Genomic DNA, 21,388 nt, shown 5'->3' on the forward strand with positions numbered 1-21,388 from the left:
ACTACAGAGTAAGTGGGAGCTGGCCAGGCAGAGAGTGGGCGAGCCTTCCACATTAGACTGCGAGCAAAGGTGCTGAAGCAGGAAGGAGCAGAGGATGGTCACCCAGGGGCAAAGGGAAGACTCACCTAAAGTGAGGCTGCAGAAGTCCACAAGGGCTGTACGGTAGCCATGTGACTCAGGATTTGGGATTTTACTCCAAGTGTCAGGGGAAGCCGCTGGCCATCCCAAACGGGACAGCGGTCACATCTGAGTTACACTGAGAATCAACGTGGAGATTGGCTGGAAGCTCAAGAATGAATGGCGGGGTTGGGTGGGTGGGACAGGTCGAGAGGCGGTTCAGAGAAGATGTGAAGCTGGATTAGACGAGGCTGCGTGTGTCAGTCACTTCAGTCGTGCTGGACTCTGTGATGCCAAGGACTGTAGCCCACCCATCTCCTCTGTCCATGGGATTCTCCAGGCAGGAATAGTGGAGTGGGTCACCACGCCCTCCTCCAGGGGAGCTTCCTGACCCAGGGATAGAACCCATGTCTCCTGCAATGCAGGCGGATTCTTTACCCTCTGAGCCACCTGGGAAGCTGGTTGATGCTGCAGGGGTCCAAACTATACCCTGAAGGCAGAATTCAGCCCAAAGCCGGTTTGGGTAAACAGAGCTTTATTGGAACACCACCCCACCTGCTCATTTACGTATGGTCTACAACGGCTTTCACTATCAGGGCAGAGCCGAGTAGCTGTGACAGAGGCCATTTGGCCTAAAATATCTGCTATGTGGCCCTTTCGAGAAAGTCTGCTGACCGATGGACTAGCAGGGTGGCAGTAGAGAGAGACAAAGTTCACTGTGTAAAACTGATTGTCGCTATTTGCAGATTCCATAATCTCACTAATATTTATTTGTAACTTCAAAATCAATCCTCGGCAGGTGCTTTCACAGTCACCCCGGGCACGCACACACTGCCAGGAAAAATCTGGGCTGCGTGATGCCTGATGCCTGTGTTCCCAGCTGAGGTCAAACGAGGTCGGGCTCTGACTTCTTGCTTCAGCTCTTATATCAATACTATAAGCGAGCTTACTTTCCATGGTCTATTTAGGACCACGTTTTTCACATTTGGGGGTGTTTTTTGTTTGGGATTTTTAAATGACCCCCCAAGCATCATGATGAATGGGTGTCTAGTGTTTCTAAGTGTGAGTAGGCTGAGACGTGTCTTACAGAAAAATACATGTGTTCGCTAAGCTTCATTCCAGCACGGGTTATAGTGCTGTGGGCTGCAAGTTCAACGCTAATCAATCAACAGTGTGTATTAAAGAAGGTGTCATTCAACAAAAACACACATAAAACACAAGGTTCTGCAGTGATCAGCTGATGAAAATATGACCAGAGACTCACAGAAAGCCAATCCTAGGGGCAGCGGTTCATCGTCCCCTAACGTGGCACCCGCAGTGACTTCACAGAATGTAACCACAGTGAAAAACAAGAGTGGCTGTACTGGGGAGGCAAAAATCAATACAATTCAGTGACGGATTAAATATAAAGTAAAACGAAGTTGAGGATGACTCTCCGGTTTCTGTTATGAACTACTGGAAGAAGATGTTGTTTATGGAAATAAAGATTTCTGGGAGAAGTACACACTTCGGGTGGTTGAACAAGACTTTTCTCTTTTACACGTTACAAGTCTGAGATGCTTGTAAGACATCCAAATAGAGATGTCGTGTAGATTGTGGGCTTTGTGACTTTGGAGCACAAAAAAAAAGGAGTCTAGGTAAAGACACAACTTTGGGAGTCACTGACACACAGAGGTGGTGTGTGAAAGCCCTCGGGGATAGTTATGGTCCCCCAACAGCAGGAGGAACTCTGAGCCTTCCTGAATTTGTGGGCAGGTGAACTTCAATCTTTATCCAGGTGCTTTGATTTGTTTAATATAAAAACACTTAGAGGAGGAAATTAGGTTAACCTGGTGGCCTGTATCTTTGTTGTTTCGTTGCTAAGTCGTGTTCCACTCTTTGTGACCTCATGGACTGTAGCCTGCCAGGCTTCTCTGTCCATGGGCTTTTCCAGGCAAGAATACTGGAGTGGGTTGCCATTTCATCCTCCAGGGGGATATTCCCCACCCAGGAATCGAACCTGTGTCTCCTGCACTGCAGGCAGATTCTTTACCACTGAGCCACCAGGGAAGTATCTAGAACCAGTATCTGTATCTAATCTAACCAGATTAATGGCCATACTCCTTGATCTAATAATGCTGCTTTGAAGAACTGATCCTAAAACCCAGACACCCCTTAATGTTACCCCGAGTGACACTGAGAAATGATTCAGGATAGAAGAACCAGAAACAACTTTAACATCTGGGGAATGTCGCACTAACAAAACTAGCAATATTTTCCTCTGTGATTTCTTTGACAGATTCTAAACTTAGAAATGTCAACCCCTCTGGAGGTTTAATAAATACCACTTCTGTTTCCTCCCAGCTTTCTTTAAAAATGGATTTAAAAAAAAAAATCCATTGATATATTTTACCTTTCTCCATGAAAATGCAGGCTGCTTCAGGGTAGGGGCGCTCATCTGTTTCACTCACTGCTGCACCCCTAGCACCTAGAGCAATCGCTGGCTTCCTGAATGCGCTCGACAGACTTTTGTTGAATTTAACATTTTAATCACACAGAATTTATGTTGGTATAATGATGTGAGGTGATAACATCCGTTGAGACTTTTCAAATTGCTATCACGTGGTCCCGTCCCCATTTGCTAAATCAGGTTTCCTTTTCCCGACTGCTTCGTGGAAACTTCTTCGTCATCTATTAAATGCTCACAGACAATGGGGCCTTAAATCTGGAGCACCTATTCTGCCCGCTGATGGGGCTGTCAAGTTTCGTGCCAAATCTGAAGCTTTATGGTTTGGCTTAACACATGGCAGAGCTGGTCCTTCCACTGCTCTTATCTTTCAGACCTGACTGTTCTATGTGCCCAACACCTTCTCTTTCAAGAAGACCAAAAGGAATCAGTGTTTCAAATTTTAAAACATTTATTCAGGTTCTGACTGAAACAAACATTTATATTTGCGGGCAGAACAAACATATTTACAAATTTCTCTTATCAAGGAAGGGACTGGAAGGACTTTCTGCTTTGCAGCTAGAGCCTAGTGGACATGGGCAGGGGCTCTGGGTCCAGGCTACTGGGGGGCAGGAGGAGCCGGGGATGGGGGTAACCTCAGCTCAGCCACCTGGGAGCAGCTGAACCTTCCACTACCTCTGGAGTGTAACACAGTGGGGACATAACCTACCCTGCTGCATTACTACAAGGTGACAATGATTTAACAGAACTGAAGACTGAGAACAAAACTGGAACTTCCAAAGGCTCTGTAAGTATTAGCTGTTATCATCTTTCCATAACTTTTCTTCTTAAGAGGTCTCAGTAAGGTTATTCTCAGATCTCTGTTTTAGCTGCTCAAATGGGCTCATGGCTTGGCTGCCCCGAACTATACCCTCCTCTGCACCAGCTACCGGACTAAGACCTTGACACCATCTCATTTGCTTGACACTCACCATCTCATTTCTTCCTAATGGATGGAGAGGAGGCAAACGGGACAGCAGAGCGGGGGTAGGGGGGGGGAACGGGCATTTGTGACTTCAATGCTCTAGCACCATCAGCCCCCACCGTGGCCGCCACTGCTCCAAAAAGGATCCCAGATCCTTCCTATTGGGCATCCTCTCCGCTGAATGTTGCACCCCTCCCACTGCCCCATGTGGAGCTGGGTGGCTGGCTGGTCAAGCCAAGAACACACTCCAGTGTCAGGAGGGCTCCAGCCCTGCCTTATGAGATCCTGGACAGGTTAGTTAGTCTCTGTAAGCCACGATTTCCTCTTCTGTAAATGGAGAAAATCATAGCGTTATGTCAATTAATAATAATCATATATTGTTAGTGGGAGACATTCCTGCCCATTCAGTTCTGGGCTCCTAGCACTAAACTGGATGAACTACAGACTGACCAGCTCTGGGGAGAGTAGAGAAAGCAGCACCTGCGAGTACAGATGGGGCCTGGAAAAGATGGAGCCTCATCCCTCCCAGAGTTGAGGCAGGCAGGCTGGAGGCTGGAGGCTGTCTCAGCTAGGAAGGGTGCCAGAGCTGCAGTAAGGCCCTGTCAGGCCTCTCTGACTCCCACCCACCCAAGGCAAATCTCCATCAAAGCAACTACCATCGGACTCTAAATATGCACTGATTTCTCATTCTGAGTGCCTTCCTCTAAAATCGGGGTTCTCAATTAGAAATGCAAATTCCCGAGCCCCACCCCAGACCTACTGAAACAGAAACTGTGAGGGTGGGGCCTGGTGATCTGTTTTAACAGGCCCTCCGGGTGACTGACAGTTTCCAAAGCTGGAGGAGCACTTTTCCCAAACAGCTCCCCAACACAAATGCTTCCCAGAGAGAGAGGCCCAGTGTCCTGCTCTCGGACCCTGACATAACTTACAGGAGTGTAACGAGGCGGACACACGGCCAAGATACACAGAGTCAGGGACAGGAGGAGCCCGGCTGGCTGTGGGCAGGTGAGTCGCGGACGGGAGGAGCCCGGCTGGCTGTGGGCAGGTGAGTGGGAAATAATAAGCAGGTGGAAGCAGAGAGGTGAGATGACATCAAAGGGGAGGACAGGAGGAGGAGCGGCTGCCTGTGTCAGGGGCAGAGACGGACAAGACATAGGAGCTGCGGGATGCACTGGGCTCTCTGGTGAGTTTCACTGTGGGAGGAACAGACTTTCCGCAGCCAGGAACAGGAAATGGGGCAGTTTCATCAACCCTGCTTTATGGAGCAACCCTAAGTAGAAGATAAAGGTGGAGGAGGGAAAGAAAGGAGCAGGGCATCCAGTGAAGCAATCGGCAGCCAGGACTTTGTATAAACAGGAAATGTTGCCGGGTCGCCTTTGTTGCCCAAGCTTTTATGAGCATGGCTCTCACAACAGGGCACCCGGGGCTCCAGCCCTGAACCCCATACTTTGCAGGTCTCAGCCACACCCCTCCCCAAGGACAGGGTGCTCTCCCAGACCATGCTCTGGGTCCCTGGTAATCCCTGTCCAAAAGGTCTCCTGCCTACTTGCAGGCCTTCCCAGGGCAGGTCCCTTCCCCAGGCAGGGGACCGAGCAGGTGGCCAGGAGGCACCCCAAGGTCCAAGGGGAGGTGGAGGTGGTCGTAGGCTGGACACGCACCCCAGGAACTAGTGGGCTGCAGGCCGCCCTGCACCGTCGTCCCAGGATTCACCAATGTCACGTCAGGCCAGCCCTTCGCATGAAAGTCTGTGTTCAAGTACTATGCAGGGTTACTCGTCAGGATGGAGGAGCTCCAAGGGAGGTGTGGAGCAGTGCAAGATGGAAGACCACCCCAGCGGGATTCGGTCTGGGGTTACAATGGCATGCCTGACAACAGGGATAGGGTCAAGCTTTGGTCAGGTCAAAGGGAAAGGATGACTTGAAGCTCTACCTTAGGAAATCAGTCTTTTTAAAAATCAATTAATTTTTTAAAAATTTAATTCTGCATATGGCGCAGCTTGTGGGATCTTAGTTCCTCAACCAGGGATCAGACCCAGGCCCTCAGCAGCAAAAGTCCAGAGCCCAAACCACTGGAACGCCAGGGAATCCCCAACAATTTTTTTTTAAAGCCATTTAATGACTGTAAAGTGCTCTGAGGTTCTGTGAAACCTGTCACAATTGTATTGGTTTCTGCAATTTTGTGTGCGTGTGTTTTTGTTAAAAGTAGCTCGTGGTGATAAGCTGAGAACTCGCTCAGGGACACAAAAGGAATGCCTTCCTGACAGAAGGCCCTTTACACACTGGTGCTGAAGGTACATGGCCTTGCTTTCCTGGGACAGTGGGAAGGAGCCCTCTGGGATGGGCTCAGGCAGGGCACCCAGGGGGACTGGAGCCCGGGACCTCCCTCTGGACTTGGGGAGAAGGTCTGTGGTTCTGACAGCCCTGTGGGAACCACCCCAGTGGGGCTCCCATGGGCTGTGCAGCCCATCGAAGCTCACTCAGTGGCCAACATCCTGGAGTTTCTGTGCCCACGGCTGGGGGAGCGCAGTGCAGGGGTGCCTCACTCTGCCCCCCTCCTACTCTCAAGACGATGCCGAGGCAGCCTCTTTTCACTGCTCTGGCCTCAGTTTCCTCAAGTGTCTAAGGGGGATACAAGTGTGCGAAGCCTTCCCTGGGGTTATACTGTAACCCAGTAAGATCCTGAAATACTGTGATGCCAGTGTAGACTGTGAGAGAGCCTATAAAAAGAAGAGATTCTTTAGAAATACAGAATAAAGTCACCCTGTGGTATCTGAGGAATGTTGGTTCCAGGAGCCCAATCTCCTTGTACACGCCAGTCCTTTACGTAAAAATATGTAGCATTTGTACATAACCTACATTCATCCGCTTGTGTGCTATAAATCAGCTCTAGATACTTACAACACCTAATACAATGTAAATGTTATGGAGATAGAGGCCAGGAGCACAACAAACTCAAGCTTTGGTTTTCGAAACTTTCTGCAATTTTTTCCTCAAATATGTCCAATCCGTGGTTGGTTGACTCCACAGATGTGCAAGCTATGGATATAGACGGCAGACTGTAAATATCATGGTACTGCTAACACCAGCAAGCTTCCCTGGTCCCAGACCACTGCCATATGGGCTGGGGAGGAACGTGGAAAGGAGTAAATATTCGCTGAAGCCTCGGGTCAGGCACGCTGCCTGCTGCCCTACCATGTTCTCCCGTGTGACCCCAACAGCAGCGCAGGTCCATCACCACTGTGCTCACACCTTCCCCTGCCCCACACGGCTCATGCTCTGGCTGCCTCACTCCTGTTATGCCCAGGCCGGGAAAAATTACCTTGTTCAAGAATCATTTCAATTATATTAGTCCCTTTCTCTGCACCATAAAATGCCTCTCAAATTAGCACCCATTTTAAAAAGCCTTTGGACAACTGATCCCAAACACTTACCGATCTCGTCTGCTGTTTTATTTTGTGCTTACCACTCTAGCCAAGCAAAAATGACTTTGCAAATGAATTCCATTAGGCCCTCTGCTTGTTCACCTGGTTACGCCAGCACAAGCGATCTGACGGCTTCTGCTATCGCTCCGGGTAGGACAACCTCACTTATCTGACATCTTTGGAAATAAGGTCGAGCCACAGAACTGATCTATATGAATTAATTTCCCCTCTTCCAGGAACTTAACTCTTTAAGAGACCTTAAATCTTTTCAGGGGAATAAGTCATGAACAATTAAATCAAAGAGTTTCTTTATTTATAACCATTTTCTAATGGAAACGTTTCTGTAACACATTAGAGACATTCGCAGTCTCACTTAACAGAACATAACAACCATCGATTGACCATCGATTAACCTCTTCCTGACGGTGCAGGTCACACTCGTTAATGAGTAATGGTGATCACACCTGTGAGCCGAAACTGTACCTGCTTCAGCGGTGTATGTACCCACCAGCCCCACCCACCATTACAAATTTCCTTGAAATTCACTTTCCTGCAGAAACTCCTTCTATCAGCCTGGATTCTAGTGTGTAGTAGACACAGAACTCTGGAGGGTGTAACTTGCTGCCTTTCTACAATTTCTGCAAAATTTCAAGAACTTATACACTGCTTTTTTTTTTTTTTTGGTCAGAGCTCTATTCATTCTTCATCAGAGGAAAAAAAAAATCAAAATTCCACAACTACCAACAAACCAGAGTTTTCCCAAGTGCTTTACCATGTGACTTTTGAAAGGACTCCAGACACATGTATCATTAAATCTGCTTTCTTGATGCTATGAAACGAGAAGTTCTCAATAGAACTGACATGATGGATCACTATTATTATGTAAGTCCTTGGAAAATCAGCCAGTTATATGCAACTCCATAGGTTGAATCAAAGGGTAATATTGATATAGAGGAAAATGGTACAAATATAGGGGAGAAAACAAAACGTATTTCAGTATCAGGATGCAGTCTGTAACTACATAAACCCAAAGTGCCATAACCCAATGTTATGGCAGGTTCCAAAACGATCTTTCACTGAGGACAGACAGCACAACCTGGGGAGAAAATCCCTTGTCCACTCACATATTAAACTGCATTCTTTCTGTGACAAGGTTTTATGAAGTTTACAGCATTAGCACATGCAAGAGTCAATCAATCTTAATTCTGCTTAAACACAGTGGCATTTAATTAATCAGAACCTACTAGAGTAAAAGAAGTTAGGCAAGAATTGCTAAAACAGACCACTTTCAAAAACACTACAAATCTCTTCAATGCTATGTTTAGAAATAAGCGGCTGGAAAACCACACAATTATTTTGCAGTTTTAGAAGTCTGCTACTTTTTTAAAAATTGGCAACTATTTCAGTAGCTTACTTTCTAATGGTAAAGTCACCCATCAGAAAATTGCCAACTGAATGATGTTGCCCATCACATCTTTTGTCTTTTCCATTGGCCCTAGACCAAAGATGGAGGGATACGGGCTACAAGTCTGACTTGTAGCCAGTGCCATGAACACCTCACTGACTCGTTGTAGAGAACCTGGAAAAACAGGTATGGCTTTGACTGACTCAGAACCTCTAAAGAATCTGACAAGTGTCCTTTCTAAACCTGAATGAACCAATATTGCATCAAGCTGTCAAGATTCTTCTGAGCCCTCTCTCCTCTTCCTTCGAGAGTAGTTCAACTTTATGTTAGTTTGTTTTTTTTAATGACTTATGTCAGCTGCATTCTGTATGTAGGATCTGTTAAGCAAGGTTCTAGAGAGCCACAAACAGAAGGGTGAAATTCAAAGGGTCAAACAGAAGATGGCCTTGTGAGGGTGAGGGATGGTTAGACACAAGTACATACAAGAAAAATGAAGATCAGAACTGAGGAGAGAGCAAGCTAACTAACCAGTCCAGGGCTGGTGTGACGTAAGTTATTACTTAGATATATTAAAAGGAAGTGTCAGTTCAACAAGTATTTATGAAGCACCTACTAGGTTTAGGAACTGCAAGGCTACTACAGGGGACACAATGATGACTCAGACCTGATTCTTGCCCTCCAGGGGCTCTCCATGAGGCAAGAACCCTGAAGTAAGGGGACCATTATTACAGAACTCTGTCCAGCTTTGATCACCACCATTTTTTTCTGGTTTTGTGGAGAAATGAGAGCTCTTTTCTTTTTTGAGAGCAGAGGACCCAAAACAGGCTCTGCGAGGAAAAAGCAACAGTGACTCAGTTACTGCCTTCAAGTATATGAAAGGTTTCAGGAAAAGAAACTGAGGCATGAAAGAGAACAGGTTGGAATGACAACAGATGAGATCTCAGGCCGACCCCAGAGCTTCTTGACCATCAGATTCACAGAATGCTGGAACTGGTCACTGAGGTAGTTCCTAGGGTGGCCTTTTCCTGGAAAAAAAATGTTGTGGGTGAACAGACTATTCCAAGTCACGACCATTCACCTTCCTGAATGCAACAGGGTGAACTCATTTCTCCCGAGGTCCTCTCCTGTTTTGAGCTCCGTGCTCTCACGAGGCCGAGTTTGGTCTTCTTCCACAACTTCCTCCCCTGAGGGATCTACGGAGGGACCACCTGATCTATATCCCAAAGCTACCCAGAATCAAGGATCTCAGCCAGGCAGCAAAGTCAGGAATTCATTCTCTGACAGCCATGTAAGATGAATAGGTCCACTGGTGATAAAGCTGGGGACGCCAAATGCCAAAAACAGAAAGTCTCCAAGCGGCATGTGCAAATCAGAAGCGTGGTGCATTTACAAAGGCATAAAATGTAAGTAATAAAAGAGGGAGACGGAATCTTCTACAAATTAGAGATGCTAATTTCCAAGGAAATTTCTAAGGAGATTTGTAATAGGTATTTTCTGCATTCATAAATACTTTTTTGATCCCAAAGAAAGAAAATCTTTCTAGAGAAAATAAAGAAATGGAGATCTTCCCTTTATACCTCAAGAAACATGAGCATGACCTCCAATTAAAATAAATAAATTTATATTAAAAAAAAAGAAACATGAGCATGTAAGACTTAAGAACTGGTTAAAGTTCTTAAAGGCACAAACATAAAGGCATTCTATCTTGAGTCAGACCACAGTTCATCTCTTGTTTAGTTTTGATTTTCACTTCCCATCCCCCCTGAACTCAAGGACAGGGACCCCACACAAACGTCTGTGGAATGGATGTTCTAAAGAAGTGCCCTGTCTATAAAGTGGGGGTGAAGGTATCTACTTTGTGGGTCTGTAAGGAGGACAAGTGGGTCAGTGTAGGGAGAGGGTGTGCCAGAAACTAAGCTACAATTATTACCATGAACTTCAGGCATCTTGGCTTCTTTTAGACGAAAAATAAAGACCTTCCTATATTCCAGGTTTTCCATTTTCTTTCTCTGCCTCCAATCCTCACCCCTCCCAGTGCAGTACTGCCACACGAAATGGAACTATTACGATTTGGGGCCTTTCAAGTTCATGCTTCATCGGATGTTATAGAACATCTGCTGGCATTATTCTGAAAACTCGCCTTTGACAGCAACCTGAAGAGCTTGAACTGCCATCCTGAGACCACCAGAAAGCACTGGCAAATGACATGTTCGGAGAACAATAAAAAAAGTTCACATATCATACCCTTTCGAGCGTCGCTACTTTGTTCCACTCAAAGGTGGTTCCTTCAAGATCGGTCTCTACGCAAGGAAGGAAGAAATAAAGAAACAAAAAATAACATATGAAGAATACAAGCAGCTGCAACTTGCAAAAAGCACCAAATTTTTTTTTGTAGGAAAATCACGTTAGGTGCATGGATCTAGTCCCTGGCTTGTGATCGGGTGGATGTCTCCCCTCTGAGGAGGCCACTGGTAAGTAAGCCACCTCAGGGCGCTCCCTTTCCTGGCTGGCAGTCTGGTTTACCAATGGATCCTGATAAAGGGCAAAGATTATCTTTCACACCTTGGGATATTTCCCCAGAGGCACAGCTGCAGCCCCTGAAACTCAGTTTGAATGGTTTGTTGCTTCATTTTTAGAGTTGCAGAGAATGTGCCATGGGAGAAGAGAAATCCTCTACCTGAAACCAGCAGAAGCTCAGTGGGAATAAAGAGTCTGGAAAGGTCACAGAGAGGGTCAAAAGAGGCTCTTTCTTCCCTGGCCATAGGGGGCTTATTGTTGCTGGTGTCCAAACTGGAAAAGGAATGGCAGGAGATTAATAATTGAAATGTTGCTATTATTGGTTTTCTAAACTATTTGTGGCTTATTCTTTCCCTGGAGTCATCATGCCTGTAAGCAGCTCAAAAGATAGAGGGATTTAACATGTACTGAGAAAATGCCTACTACAGCCCGATGCTTTACATATACTTATTTCTAATGGAGCCCTGGAACAATCAAATAAGGCTTTGAAAAGAAGGGAAAAAAAAAAAAAGCTCAGAGAAGTTAAGTAACATGCCCAAAGCCATACAGCTAGGGTCAAAGCCCAGGTTTCTCTGATTCGAGTATTATACCACACTGTCCAGGATCAGGGGTTAAAATTAATTAATGAGCCTTGATTCACTTCTCAAATGTGGTAAGAAGGAAAACAATATTTATACTCACTCATTTTTAAAAATATAAAACATAAACACAGGAAAAGATATTTCTGAACATGTGTCATCAAATTCTTTTAATGGAAGATGATTCAGAATCCATTTCTTGGTAGGTGTCTTCAGGCCCATCTGATGACAGACTTTGATGCTACAGTTTGGGGAAGTCTGACTGTATGAGCCAACAATAGTGGACAAGGCACGGCCCAGGGAGAGCAGAATACAGTTTAGGGTCCTCTAATTTAGCACCTGTGGCACTAGAAACCTTTGTGGTTGGCCTCTGCACTAAATGTTGGAAAAAGCCTTGCAAAGCAAGTTGATGGAGTAAACATAACTGCAAGGAGAATGGTTAACCTTCTAAAGAAAATAAACCTTTTTAAAGAAGTTTAACTTCATCAGTACCAAGCCATTGAAAACTACTATGCTATTTAGAAACCTATCCTTAAAAGCAGGCTGTGGAAGGCTGATCACACTTTCCTACCCGTTGATTTGTATTATCAAACATACCCTGTTTCAAACAGATCACTTCTCTCTAAATACCTGGCAGTTTAGGATGCTCCACTAATGCACTCAGGCCTTTACATCAAATCCTAGCCTCGGGCAATTGCACCCTATTTAAATAAATGAATATACCCCTGAATTCTGGCTTAAATGCCTCACCTGTCATTATCCTTCTCCTGAGAAGAATCCAGGGTTCAAACCTTTTAGAAGGGTGAAAACTATCAGAAATCGCTCTTGGAGAATTCCACAGGAAAAGCCCTGCTCCTCTGGGATACACACAAGGAGTCCATGTGCTCCGACCGGGATGTGGTAAAAATCAGGTTCCCTAAATGCAGGGGGCGTTGCCAAAGGAGGGAAAAAGGAGGTCACTGAAGTCTTAGAGGCACTCATCACAGGAAGTAAATGTGGGTTCCGCAGCGCAATGCCTGATTAGAGGGGTCACCTGTCTGCTTTAGAGCATGACCAACAGCTGCTTTCAAAAAAGACCCAGGCCTGAGCTCGGGCAGTGATGCTGGACTGGTTCAAAAGGGGTGAGGAGGAAGAGAAGAATTACAAAGATTCGAAGAAACTCTCCCAGAATCAAAGGGCACAATGCACAGGAATGATCAAGAGAGCACACACACAAGACTGAGGGGCCCAGGGGTGGCAGAAGCGACCACATAGGTCAGCTGGGACACAGAAGGCAGGCTTGCAAATAAAAAAAGTGAGCTCGAAACCTTTGAGATCTGAGATTATGCTTAAACCACAACGTCTTCCACACCCACAGGTCTTTATCTGGTGTCATGCGCTAAAAGAGCAGGGTAGGAAGAGCCTTAGTGCCAAGGCTTAGCCGCAGGGGGATGGCCTACATTCCGTATGGATTTAGATGAGGAGAACAGGAGGGGAACAGCACGGTTCCCAGGACGGCTTTCTACAAAGTTGACAAAATACCTCCCAACCCACATACCCAGCCCCTTGAGAAAGGGAAAGCAGCCTGTTTTACTATAGTTCTGAATTCAATGCCAAGTTCCTTCTCCAATGCTCACCCGGAGTGTCCAGCAGAGGGAGTCTCAAAGAGGTACTTAATAAAGAGAAAATTGTTTCATTTTAACACTCCATAGACAGTGGGAGCATTGACTGTAGCCCCCTCCCAGAGACTCAGAGGAACAATGAATGCCCGACTGGGTCCTCCTAGTATGTTCACAGAGCCACCGGGCTGGCTCCATTCTGTGTGGTGGAGTGATCAGAAATTTTGTTTTGTTTTGTTGAATGGTTAAATGGACCTTGTGTTCTTCAGAATCAAAGAGGAAAGCCCCTGGAATAACATCTCTCTGTTGCCTTCTAAACAGGCCCCTTTGTTTCTAAGAGAGTCTGAAAAAAAATATTTACAGTCCATAGGTTATTTACAGCCTCGTTACCCAGCCTGACTGGTAACTTTATTCCATCCAGAAACCTAATTCATTTGGAGCTCTGGAACTAATAACAGATTTTCTTTTCAGATAAGTTTTGTTTTTTTTTTTCTAATCTGCCTTTATAACAGAGATAAAACTATTAATGCGTTCCCTGTCTCACTGGCCACGACTGTTCTCCGGATTTATAGAGGATTAAAACCTCGCCCCTCCTCTTCATTCCGCACAAACCCTTGCCTCCTCTCATTTGCTATTTCATCCACAGGGTATCTGAACAAAACCGAAAGAAAGCCAGATGGACTGACGCTCAAAGTATGTAAAGGCTGCTACTTCAATGATTTCATGAGAAAGACATTTTCACGAGGAAAATGACTGAAAAAAAAAATCAAACACCCTTTGGTTCAAAATCCCTCCTACTACAAGCACACACACACACACACAAAACACACATCGAAGTGTAAAAACTTAGTTGATTCCGGTTTGATTTCTGGCTGGAAACTGACAGAACTGACTGAAGAGAAACGAAAGAGGGACTGCAGGGGAAACGGAGTATTTCTGCCTTCCGTTCTTGTCTTTCTTCCTAAAGACAGACGAGAAAAAGGACCCGACGCCAGGTGAAGGTGCACCGCGCAGGTTTACCCAGACCGGCGGAGACCAGCGTCTTGGCCGCCTCCCCGACTGGCAAACCCAAACTACATTTTCCCTTACACACGCTAATGCGGGGAGATTTTCGCCTATTTCATTGTTCTGCCTGGCTCTGAAATGGACTTTTCCTCTCTGCCCCCCTCTCATCACCTAGCCCCGCACATTCCGATCCGACAGCCCCCCAAAATCTGAGGCTCGCGAAGAATAAAGGAGTGTGTGTTTGTGTGTGTGTGTTGCGGGGGGTGGGGGGGGGGGGGAGTGGAGGGAAACGGGAAGGGAGCTGGGAGGACGGAGAGTGGAAACAGATCACCCTAAAGGTAATTTTCTTTAGGGTGTGGGGGGGGTGGAGATGGAAAGCTACACCGCATCACCTTTATTTCTTACAAATAAATAAAAAGCACCGTCACGGGTCTGTCTTTTTTCCTGGCGCCCCCTCCCACCCAATTTCTTTTCTTCGGCCAGTAGCCCACCCTCGCACACCCCCCACCCCACCCCCCGCCTCTTTCTCCATCCTGGAAATAAGATCTGTTTGATTCCGGATCCCGGCCGATCGCCGGGCGACCGAGGGGGTGGCGGGGAGGGGGGCGGGCGACCGGTTCGAGCCCCGGGGGTGGGGCGCGGGGACCCGGCGCCGGGGGGCTGCGGGCCGGGGGTGGGGAGGTGCTGCCCGGCGCGGGGCCGCGGGCAGAACAAAGCTCCGGGGGCCGGGCGGCCGGGCGGCCGGGGGTCGGCGGAGTCGGCGGGCGGGCGCCGCTTACCTTCGTACACGGGGGCCATCGGGGCCGGGGTGTCCGCGATTCATGGCAACGGAGAAGGGATCGCGGCGCGCGAGCTCGGCCCCCCCAGCCTCAGTCGGAATCTGCCATCTTGAGCCTGTGTCTCCGCTCTCGGCGCAGCCGGGGCCGCCAGCGCCCGCATCACCGCCTCACTTGGCCGGCGCCGGGGGAGGGGGCCGGGCGCCGCCGCCGCCGCCGCCGCCGCGGCCCGGGCCCTGCGCGGGGCTCCCGGGGGCTCCGGGGGGCGGCCGGGCGGGCGCAGCGGCCGAGGCCGAGGGCCGAGCGGCCGCGGCCCCCGAGCGGGTCCGCGGTGGGGCGGGAGCCGGGGCGGGCAGCGCGCGGCCAGTCCCCGGCCGGGGCTCAGCTCAGCATGGCTGTGTGTGTTGGGGAGGGGGGCGCTCCGGCAAAAGTTGCACGGGAGGCGGGGGAGGGGCGGGAGGAGCCGGGGGAGGGGCGGGGGGCGGGGGCCGGGGGCGGGAGCGGCGGCCGAGCGCGAGCGACGAGCGAGCCCGGAGCCAGGAGTCCGCGCGCAATCGAGCGCCGATGGCACGGATGCGAGGCGGGGAAGGCCGAGCGCAGGGCAGGAGCGGCCGGGCTGGTGCGGGGAGGCGGTGGGTGGGGGGCGGATCCCGGGAAGCCGGGGAGGTTAGGCGGCTCCGCCGGGCGGCGGTGCACGCGCTTTGGTTCTGACTGGCAAGGGGGAGCCGGTCCGCGGGGGTGGCACCAGAACTTTGTGTGCATGCGAGCTGGGCGGGAGGGGAACCGACTGGAAGGGAAGCCTCGGCCGCCGACGGCTCGCCCTTTCTCGCACCTGGTTGGCGCTCCCCGAGATGGGTTTGGAATGAATGAATGAATGGAGGAGTGGGCGCACGCGGTCCTCCCCGGACTCTCGAGTGAGTGGAGGAGCTTTGGAAGCCCAAATGAGGTCAGAGATGCGGGAGCCATTCGGCGCACGCTTATGAAATGCAGCCTTCGGATGTTCGCTGGATTCCTGCGGGAATCTGGTTTCCGCCCCCATCCTCAGGTCTACGAGGTCTGGAGGGTTAATCCCCAACCCCTATCACCTAGACGAGTGGTTGCCACCGATTGTTTCCCAGGCCTCTGCCTTCCTCAACGCTCTGCCTCACAGAGCTTCAGACGCGCTCCAGACTCCCCGAGGCTTGCCAGTCCCCTCCTGCAGCTAGTCTTGGGTTCTTTGATGGGATGCCTGCCATCGCCCCCAACTTAAGACCTGATCTTACTCTTAGGCAGGGTTTTTAAAACTGTGGGTCGTGACGCAGTAATTGATCATAACAGACATTCAGTGGACGGCAACCAACTTTTTAAAATAATGAAATGTACTAGAATAGAAAGTATTAGATGCCACTGCCCTTAGAATAATTGTTTCATAAACCCTTTGTTTCAGTTATATATACTAGACAACTGCACTGGACCAGGATACAAGTTGTATTTCCTGCTATGGGTCATGGGTCCAAAAAAAAAAAAGTTTAAAGTCTGTATTTGGGGGATGTAAAATAATGAACAAATGATTATTTTCCTGCCACCTCTTACTTATCCTTCCCCATCTCCACGCCCTGTGACAAACCCCGTCTGAAAAAAACCTCCAAAGACAAGCCCTTTTATACACTCACCTTGTTTTGTTAGGAGCACATCATTCCCCCTTTGCCACTGATGACCTTTGACTCTGCTGTCTTCCTTGTCCCCATATTTAATGCTACACTTTGCACTGCTTCTCTGAGCCTAATGTCATTCTGATTTGCAGAATCCTTGACTACCACTGCTGAAGGGGCTCTAGAAATCATCTGGGCCAGCCATGCCCTTTTAGAACTGAAAGGATGAGGCCCAGGGAAATGAAGTATATTGTCCAGTGATACACAGTGTTAAATCTTGGGGTTCAGTATGGAGATTCCTTTTAAAACTAAAGATTAGAACTACTGTATGATCCAGCAATCCCACTCATGGGTGTATATCTGGAGATAAACCATAACTGAAAAAAATACATGCACCACAGTGTTCATTGCAGTGCTATTCATAATAGTCAAGACACTGAATCAACCTAAATGTCCGTCAACAGAAGAATGGATAAAAATGTGGCACATATATACAATGGAATATTACTCAGCCATAAAAAGAATGAAATAATGCCAGTGGCAGCAATGTGGATGGATCTAGACATTATCATACAGAGTGAAGTAAGTCAGAGAGAAGGACAAATATCATATGATGTCACTCATATGTAGAATCTAATTTTTTAAATGATATAGATGAACTTATTTACAATAAAAGAAACATTTACAGATATTGAAAACAAACTTTTGGACATATACACACAAATATACATAAGATAACCAACAAGGACCTACTGTATAACACAGGGAACTCTACTTAATATTCTGTGATAACCTATATGAGAAAAGAATCTGAAAAAGAATGAATATAAATATATAACTGAAATTATTTTGCTGTACACCTGAAACTACCACATTGTAAATCAACTATACTCCAATAAAATTAAAATTTAAAAAAAGGGAGAGAGTAAAACCAATCAATTAGTCGATCAATCAATCAACCTTGGGGTTAAGCTCTTGGCTCCCACTCTGGTGTTTTTTGCTTCACACCATCATTCATCCCTTCCTTCTATCCCCCTGTCATCTACAGGTCACAGCCCAGTTTACCCTAAGCACTTCCGCCTTCAAAACACACAGCTTTGTCCATGCCATGCTCCTGTTAACATCCTTCAAAGAGTCAACCTCTGTGCTCAGAGCTGAATTTCCTTGCTTCTTGGCTCTTAATCAAGGCAGGCAGGCTCTGACTTACCTTTTTAAGCACATGAGTTGAGTTCAGCAAGTCACTGCCTCTCCAGCCGTACTGGTTCCCTCATGGTCCTCTGCCAGCCTTGCCCATCTGTGCCTTTGTCGAAGCTGCTACTTCCCCACCAAGGATGGCTTCTCCATCTTCTGTCTTTAAACAGACTCTACCTGTGCCTGACTCATTTCCTCCACAAAACAGCCTGAGGGAGCATGAGATTAAGACAGGCCTGGGTTCCAATCCCAGCTCTTCCACTTAGTAGCTGTGTGAATTTGATAAAATAGTTTATGCTCTCGGAGCTTCAGTTTCCACATCTTGATTATAACATGAATAGTAATTGTTCCTCCATGCTCCCTGTAAGTCTCTATCATGACCTTTACCATGCAGGTTTTATCTCTCATCCCTTTCCAGTATTACCAAATAGAGCTTTCTGCAGGAATGGAAATGTAACCCTTGGTTGGCTGTGGAGTGCATGAAGTGTGGCTGGTGTGACTGAAGAACTGAATTTTTCATTTTAGTTAATTTTAATAGCCCACATATGGCTAGTGGCTGCCATACTGGATAATGCATGTAAACTGTAAGCTCAGTGGGGGCAGAGACCATCTTGGCTGACGTTCTATCCCCAGCAATGAGCACGTTGCCCGACACATGGCAGGTACTGCGCAAATATTTGTTTGATGAATAATTAGCTGTCATTTGCTCCCTTATGCCAAGCACAACACCAAGAACTTGGTGTAACTTATTTTGTACGTCCTCCCCACGGCCCCTGGGGTGGGATTAGATTAGAGATAAAACGTGTACAAAGGGCTGACAGATAGTAGAGTTCCATAAAAGGTGGTTATTTTTATCATGAAAACCTCCCTGTGACCAATCCGGCTGATGTTTATCTCTTCTAGGAAGCACAGTTCCTGCCTGTTATACACACTCTGCTGTGCTCTGCACACTCCAGTCTAGATGGCTGACTCTTCTTTTCTGTATCAGCACCCTGTTCCCACAACTGGGTTGGCAGCATCCTGGGGCAAGGTCCATGACACACTTGTTTGCATGTCCCTCGGCTCAGAGCTTGCACTCATCCATGTTTAGTAGTTGCTTCTAACTTCGTCCTAGCTGCTGTCTAGCCATGAGTGACTCTAGGCAGTTTCACTCTCTGGAATGTCTCCTCTGTCCTCCCAAAATTCATATGTTAAAACCCTAACACCCGAGTGTCTCAGATGGTGACTATATTTGGAGATGGGGGGGGGGGGAGGTCTTTAAAGAGGTAACTGAGTGAAAGGAAGGTCATTTGGGTGGACCCTAATCCAGTACAACTGGGGTCCTTCTAAAAAGAGAATTAGGACAGAAACATAAAGAGGAAAGATCACGTGAGGACACGGAAAAGGAGGCCCTCTGCAAGCCAAAGAGAGGGGTCTAAGAAGAAACCAACCCTGTCAACGCTTTGATCTCAGAGCCTCCAGAACTGTGAGAAAATTAATTTCCATGGTTAAAGCTGCCTGCAGTGTAGCAGTCCAAGCAAACTAATATACACCCCCTAGGAGGTGAATTAAAGTGAAGAAAGATCACTTGTGTCCAGTAGAAACATCTTGAAGGCAGCTTCCTTCCCACAGAAAGGAGGAAATGAGCCTGGAACTGGAGTCACATAAAAGGAGAAGATGATGGAGCCAAACAGACAAGGCCCCCTCCCACCCCCACCTGCTCTTCAGTCACTGTGGCCAAAGCTGAACCACGTGATACCCAACTTCAGCAGAAGACGATCAGCTGAGCCAGCACACTTGGCATCGCATAGGTAGGGAGATGTTCTTTGAATGGATTTAGGTATGTTTTCATGAACTGGCAGGTTGAGTCCACTTACCTGTTTCTCTTCTCTCCAGTGATTGCAATCAGGTGAGAGTGGGATATAAACCACACAGTGAAATGCCACTGAGGGGCAGCCTGAGAGCTGGAAGGAAGAGAGTCTGAGACGGAGGCCCGCAGGGCACTAGCGTTTGAAAGACGGGAAGAGAGAAAAGAGCAGGAGAGAGCAGGGAAGAAGCAGGACAGCTTCAATGCACGGCCCCTCGACATCCCAGGGCAGAAACCACTGCAAAGGGGGGGTGAGGTCAGCCGTGCTAATCGGAGGTCACACGAGACGCAGGTGGGGGGGCATCCAAAGGACTGAGCAACAAGAGTGACATTAGTGCCTTTCGTGAGACTAATTATGAGGCAAATGTAGTGTTCTTAATTCAGCTGCAAAGAATGTGCAGGGTTTGATAGATGGAGACGGGAGGAGGGGAGTAGGGTCAGGGAGATACCAGCAGAGGGCACTAAGACCTGAGATAGGGCCAGGAGCTAGCATGATCAGTTCAGAGACTGTGGGCATTGGATTTTGCTTATTTAATAAACACATGAGCTCCTAGACAGTGTTCCATTGTTAGCTGCTCAGTCCTGTCTGACTCTTTGTGACCCCATGGACTGTAGCCCTCCAGGCTCCTCCATCCATGGGATCTCCCAGGCAAGCATACTGGAGTGGATAACCATTCCTTTCTCCAGGGGATCTTCCTGACCTAGGGATCCAACCCAGGTCTCCTGCATTGCAGGCAAATTCTTTACCATTTGAGCCACCTAAGAAGTTAACAAATATTAGCTCATTTAACAAATCCAATATTTTACACTACAGAGAACTCTGGTTTGCCGAAAGACCACTTAACTTCGGTACACTTGAGAAGCATAAGCAAAGGCAAGAGAACTGGAAAGGATATGGTAATCCTCTAGAGCAGTTCTCTCTGCCTTTCTACAAAATGGCACAACCTTTCTCAGGGGTTAGTAGAGCAAACCTGGGGGAGCGTGGACCTCATTTCAAGTTCACATTGTTCACAGAACTGGTGACGAAAGGTCTTTTCTTTGTTTGTGCCTGTAGTTGTGAAAATGCACGGCATCACACTATTCTCGAGGCCACAAGATGGAGACATTCCTCTGTGAGGCGTGTGTATTCAGGTGTGCCTGTCTTCCTATCAGGGTGTTCACTGTCCGTCCGATGCTTGAGCCGGCTGTCCCTCACTCAGACTTGCTGTGTGCTACCCCCGTTTTCCTTCCTGGTCCTTATTTCTGGGTGGGAGCCTGTGGCTTTGTCTTTGAGAATGTGGCTGTGCATGGGAGGGAGGTGATTCACTTTTTACTTTTCAGATCACGCCCCTCTTTGTTTCCCTCTGCCCCTTTGACGGTGTATCTGTCTCATCTTCTTTTTCTCTGCATCTTTCTCCCTCTTCCACACATGATTTCTTCTCTCCTTTCCTCCTTTTTATGAGTATGTTTCTTAACAAGTCCCAGTACAAGCCTGTGTTTGCTTTAGTTACCCTTAAGACATTACTGGGCTTCCCTGCTGACTCAGTGGTCAAGAATCTACCTGCCGATGAAGGGGACCATGCATCCAATCCCTGATCTGGGGAGATCCCATTGCCCAGGAGCAACTCAGCCCCTGTGCCACGACTGCTGAGTCTCTGCTCTAGAGCCCGGGAGTCACAACTGCTGATCCCACGTGCTGCAACCACTGAAGCCAGGGCCCTAGCGCCTGCGCTCCTCAACAAGAGAAGCCACTGCAGGGAGAGACCTGAGCACTGAACCTAGAGAGGAGCCCCAGGCAGCAGCGAAGACCCAGCACAGCCAAAAAGTAAATAAATAACTTTTTAAAAAAGAAATTACTTCATATTTCTGCTTTAAACCTTTGATTGTCTTAAATGAGACATTTTGCACAAAACT

At 47.7% G+C, this 21,388-nt stretch overlaps 2 protein-coding genes across 5 annotated transcripts in view; both read right to left on the reverse strand.

Moving 5' to 3' along the window:
* The window catches only part of HIPK2 (homeodomain interacting protein kinase 2), a 205,952-nt gene extending 190,949 nt beyond the window's left edge, over positions 1–15,003 (reverse strand). For all 4 annotated transcript variants that reach the window (XM_027968868.3, XM_027968867.3, XM_027968866.3 and 1 more), the window contains exon 1: positions 14,831–15,003. In XM_027968868.3, coding sequence (XP_027824669.2) covers positions 14,831–14,849 — 19 coding nt within the window. In that variant the 5' untranslated portion in view covers positions 14,850–15,003. The remainder of the gene's footprint in view (positions 1–14,830) is intronic.
* LOC121819515 (putative HTLV-1-related endogenous sequence) overlaps positions 14,871–21,388 on the reverse strand; it is a 50,397-nt gene continuing 43,879 nt past the window's right edge. The window contains exons 2-3 of the mRNA XM_042249313.1: positions 15,341–15,538; positions 14,871–15,222 (exon numbers count right to left, since the gene is read on the reverse strand). Of these exons, the coding sequence (XP_042105247.1) occupies positions 14,871–15,222; positions 15,341–15,538 (550 nt within the window). The remainder of the gene's footprint in view (positions 15,223–15,340; positions 15,539–21,388) is intronic.

This window comes from Ovis aries, chromosome 4 (genome assembly GCF_016772045.2).
Source record: "Ovis aries strain OAR_USU_Benz2616 breed Rambouillet chromosome 4, ARS-UI_Ramb_v3.0, whole genome shotgun sequence".
In the NCBI taxonomy this organism is placed as follows: domain Eukaryota; kingdom Metazoa; phylum Chordata; class Mammalia; order Artiodactyla; family Bovidae; genus Ovis; species Ovis aries.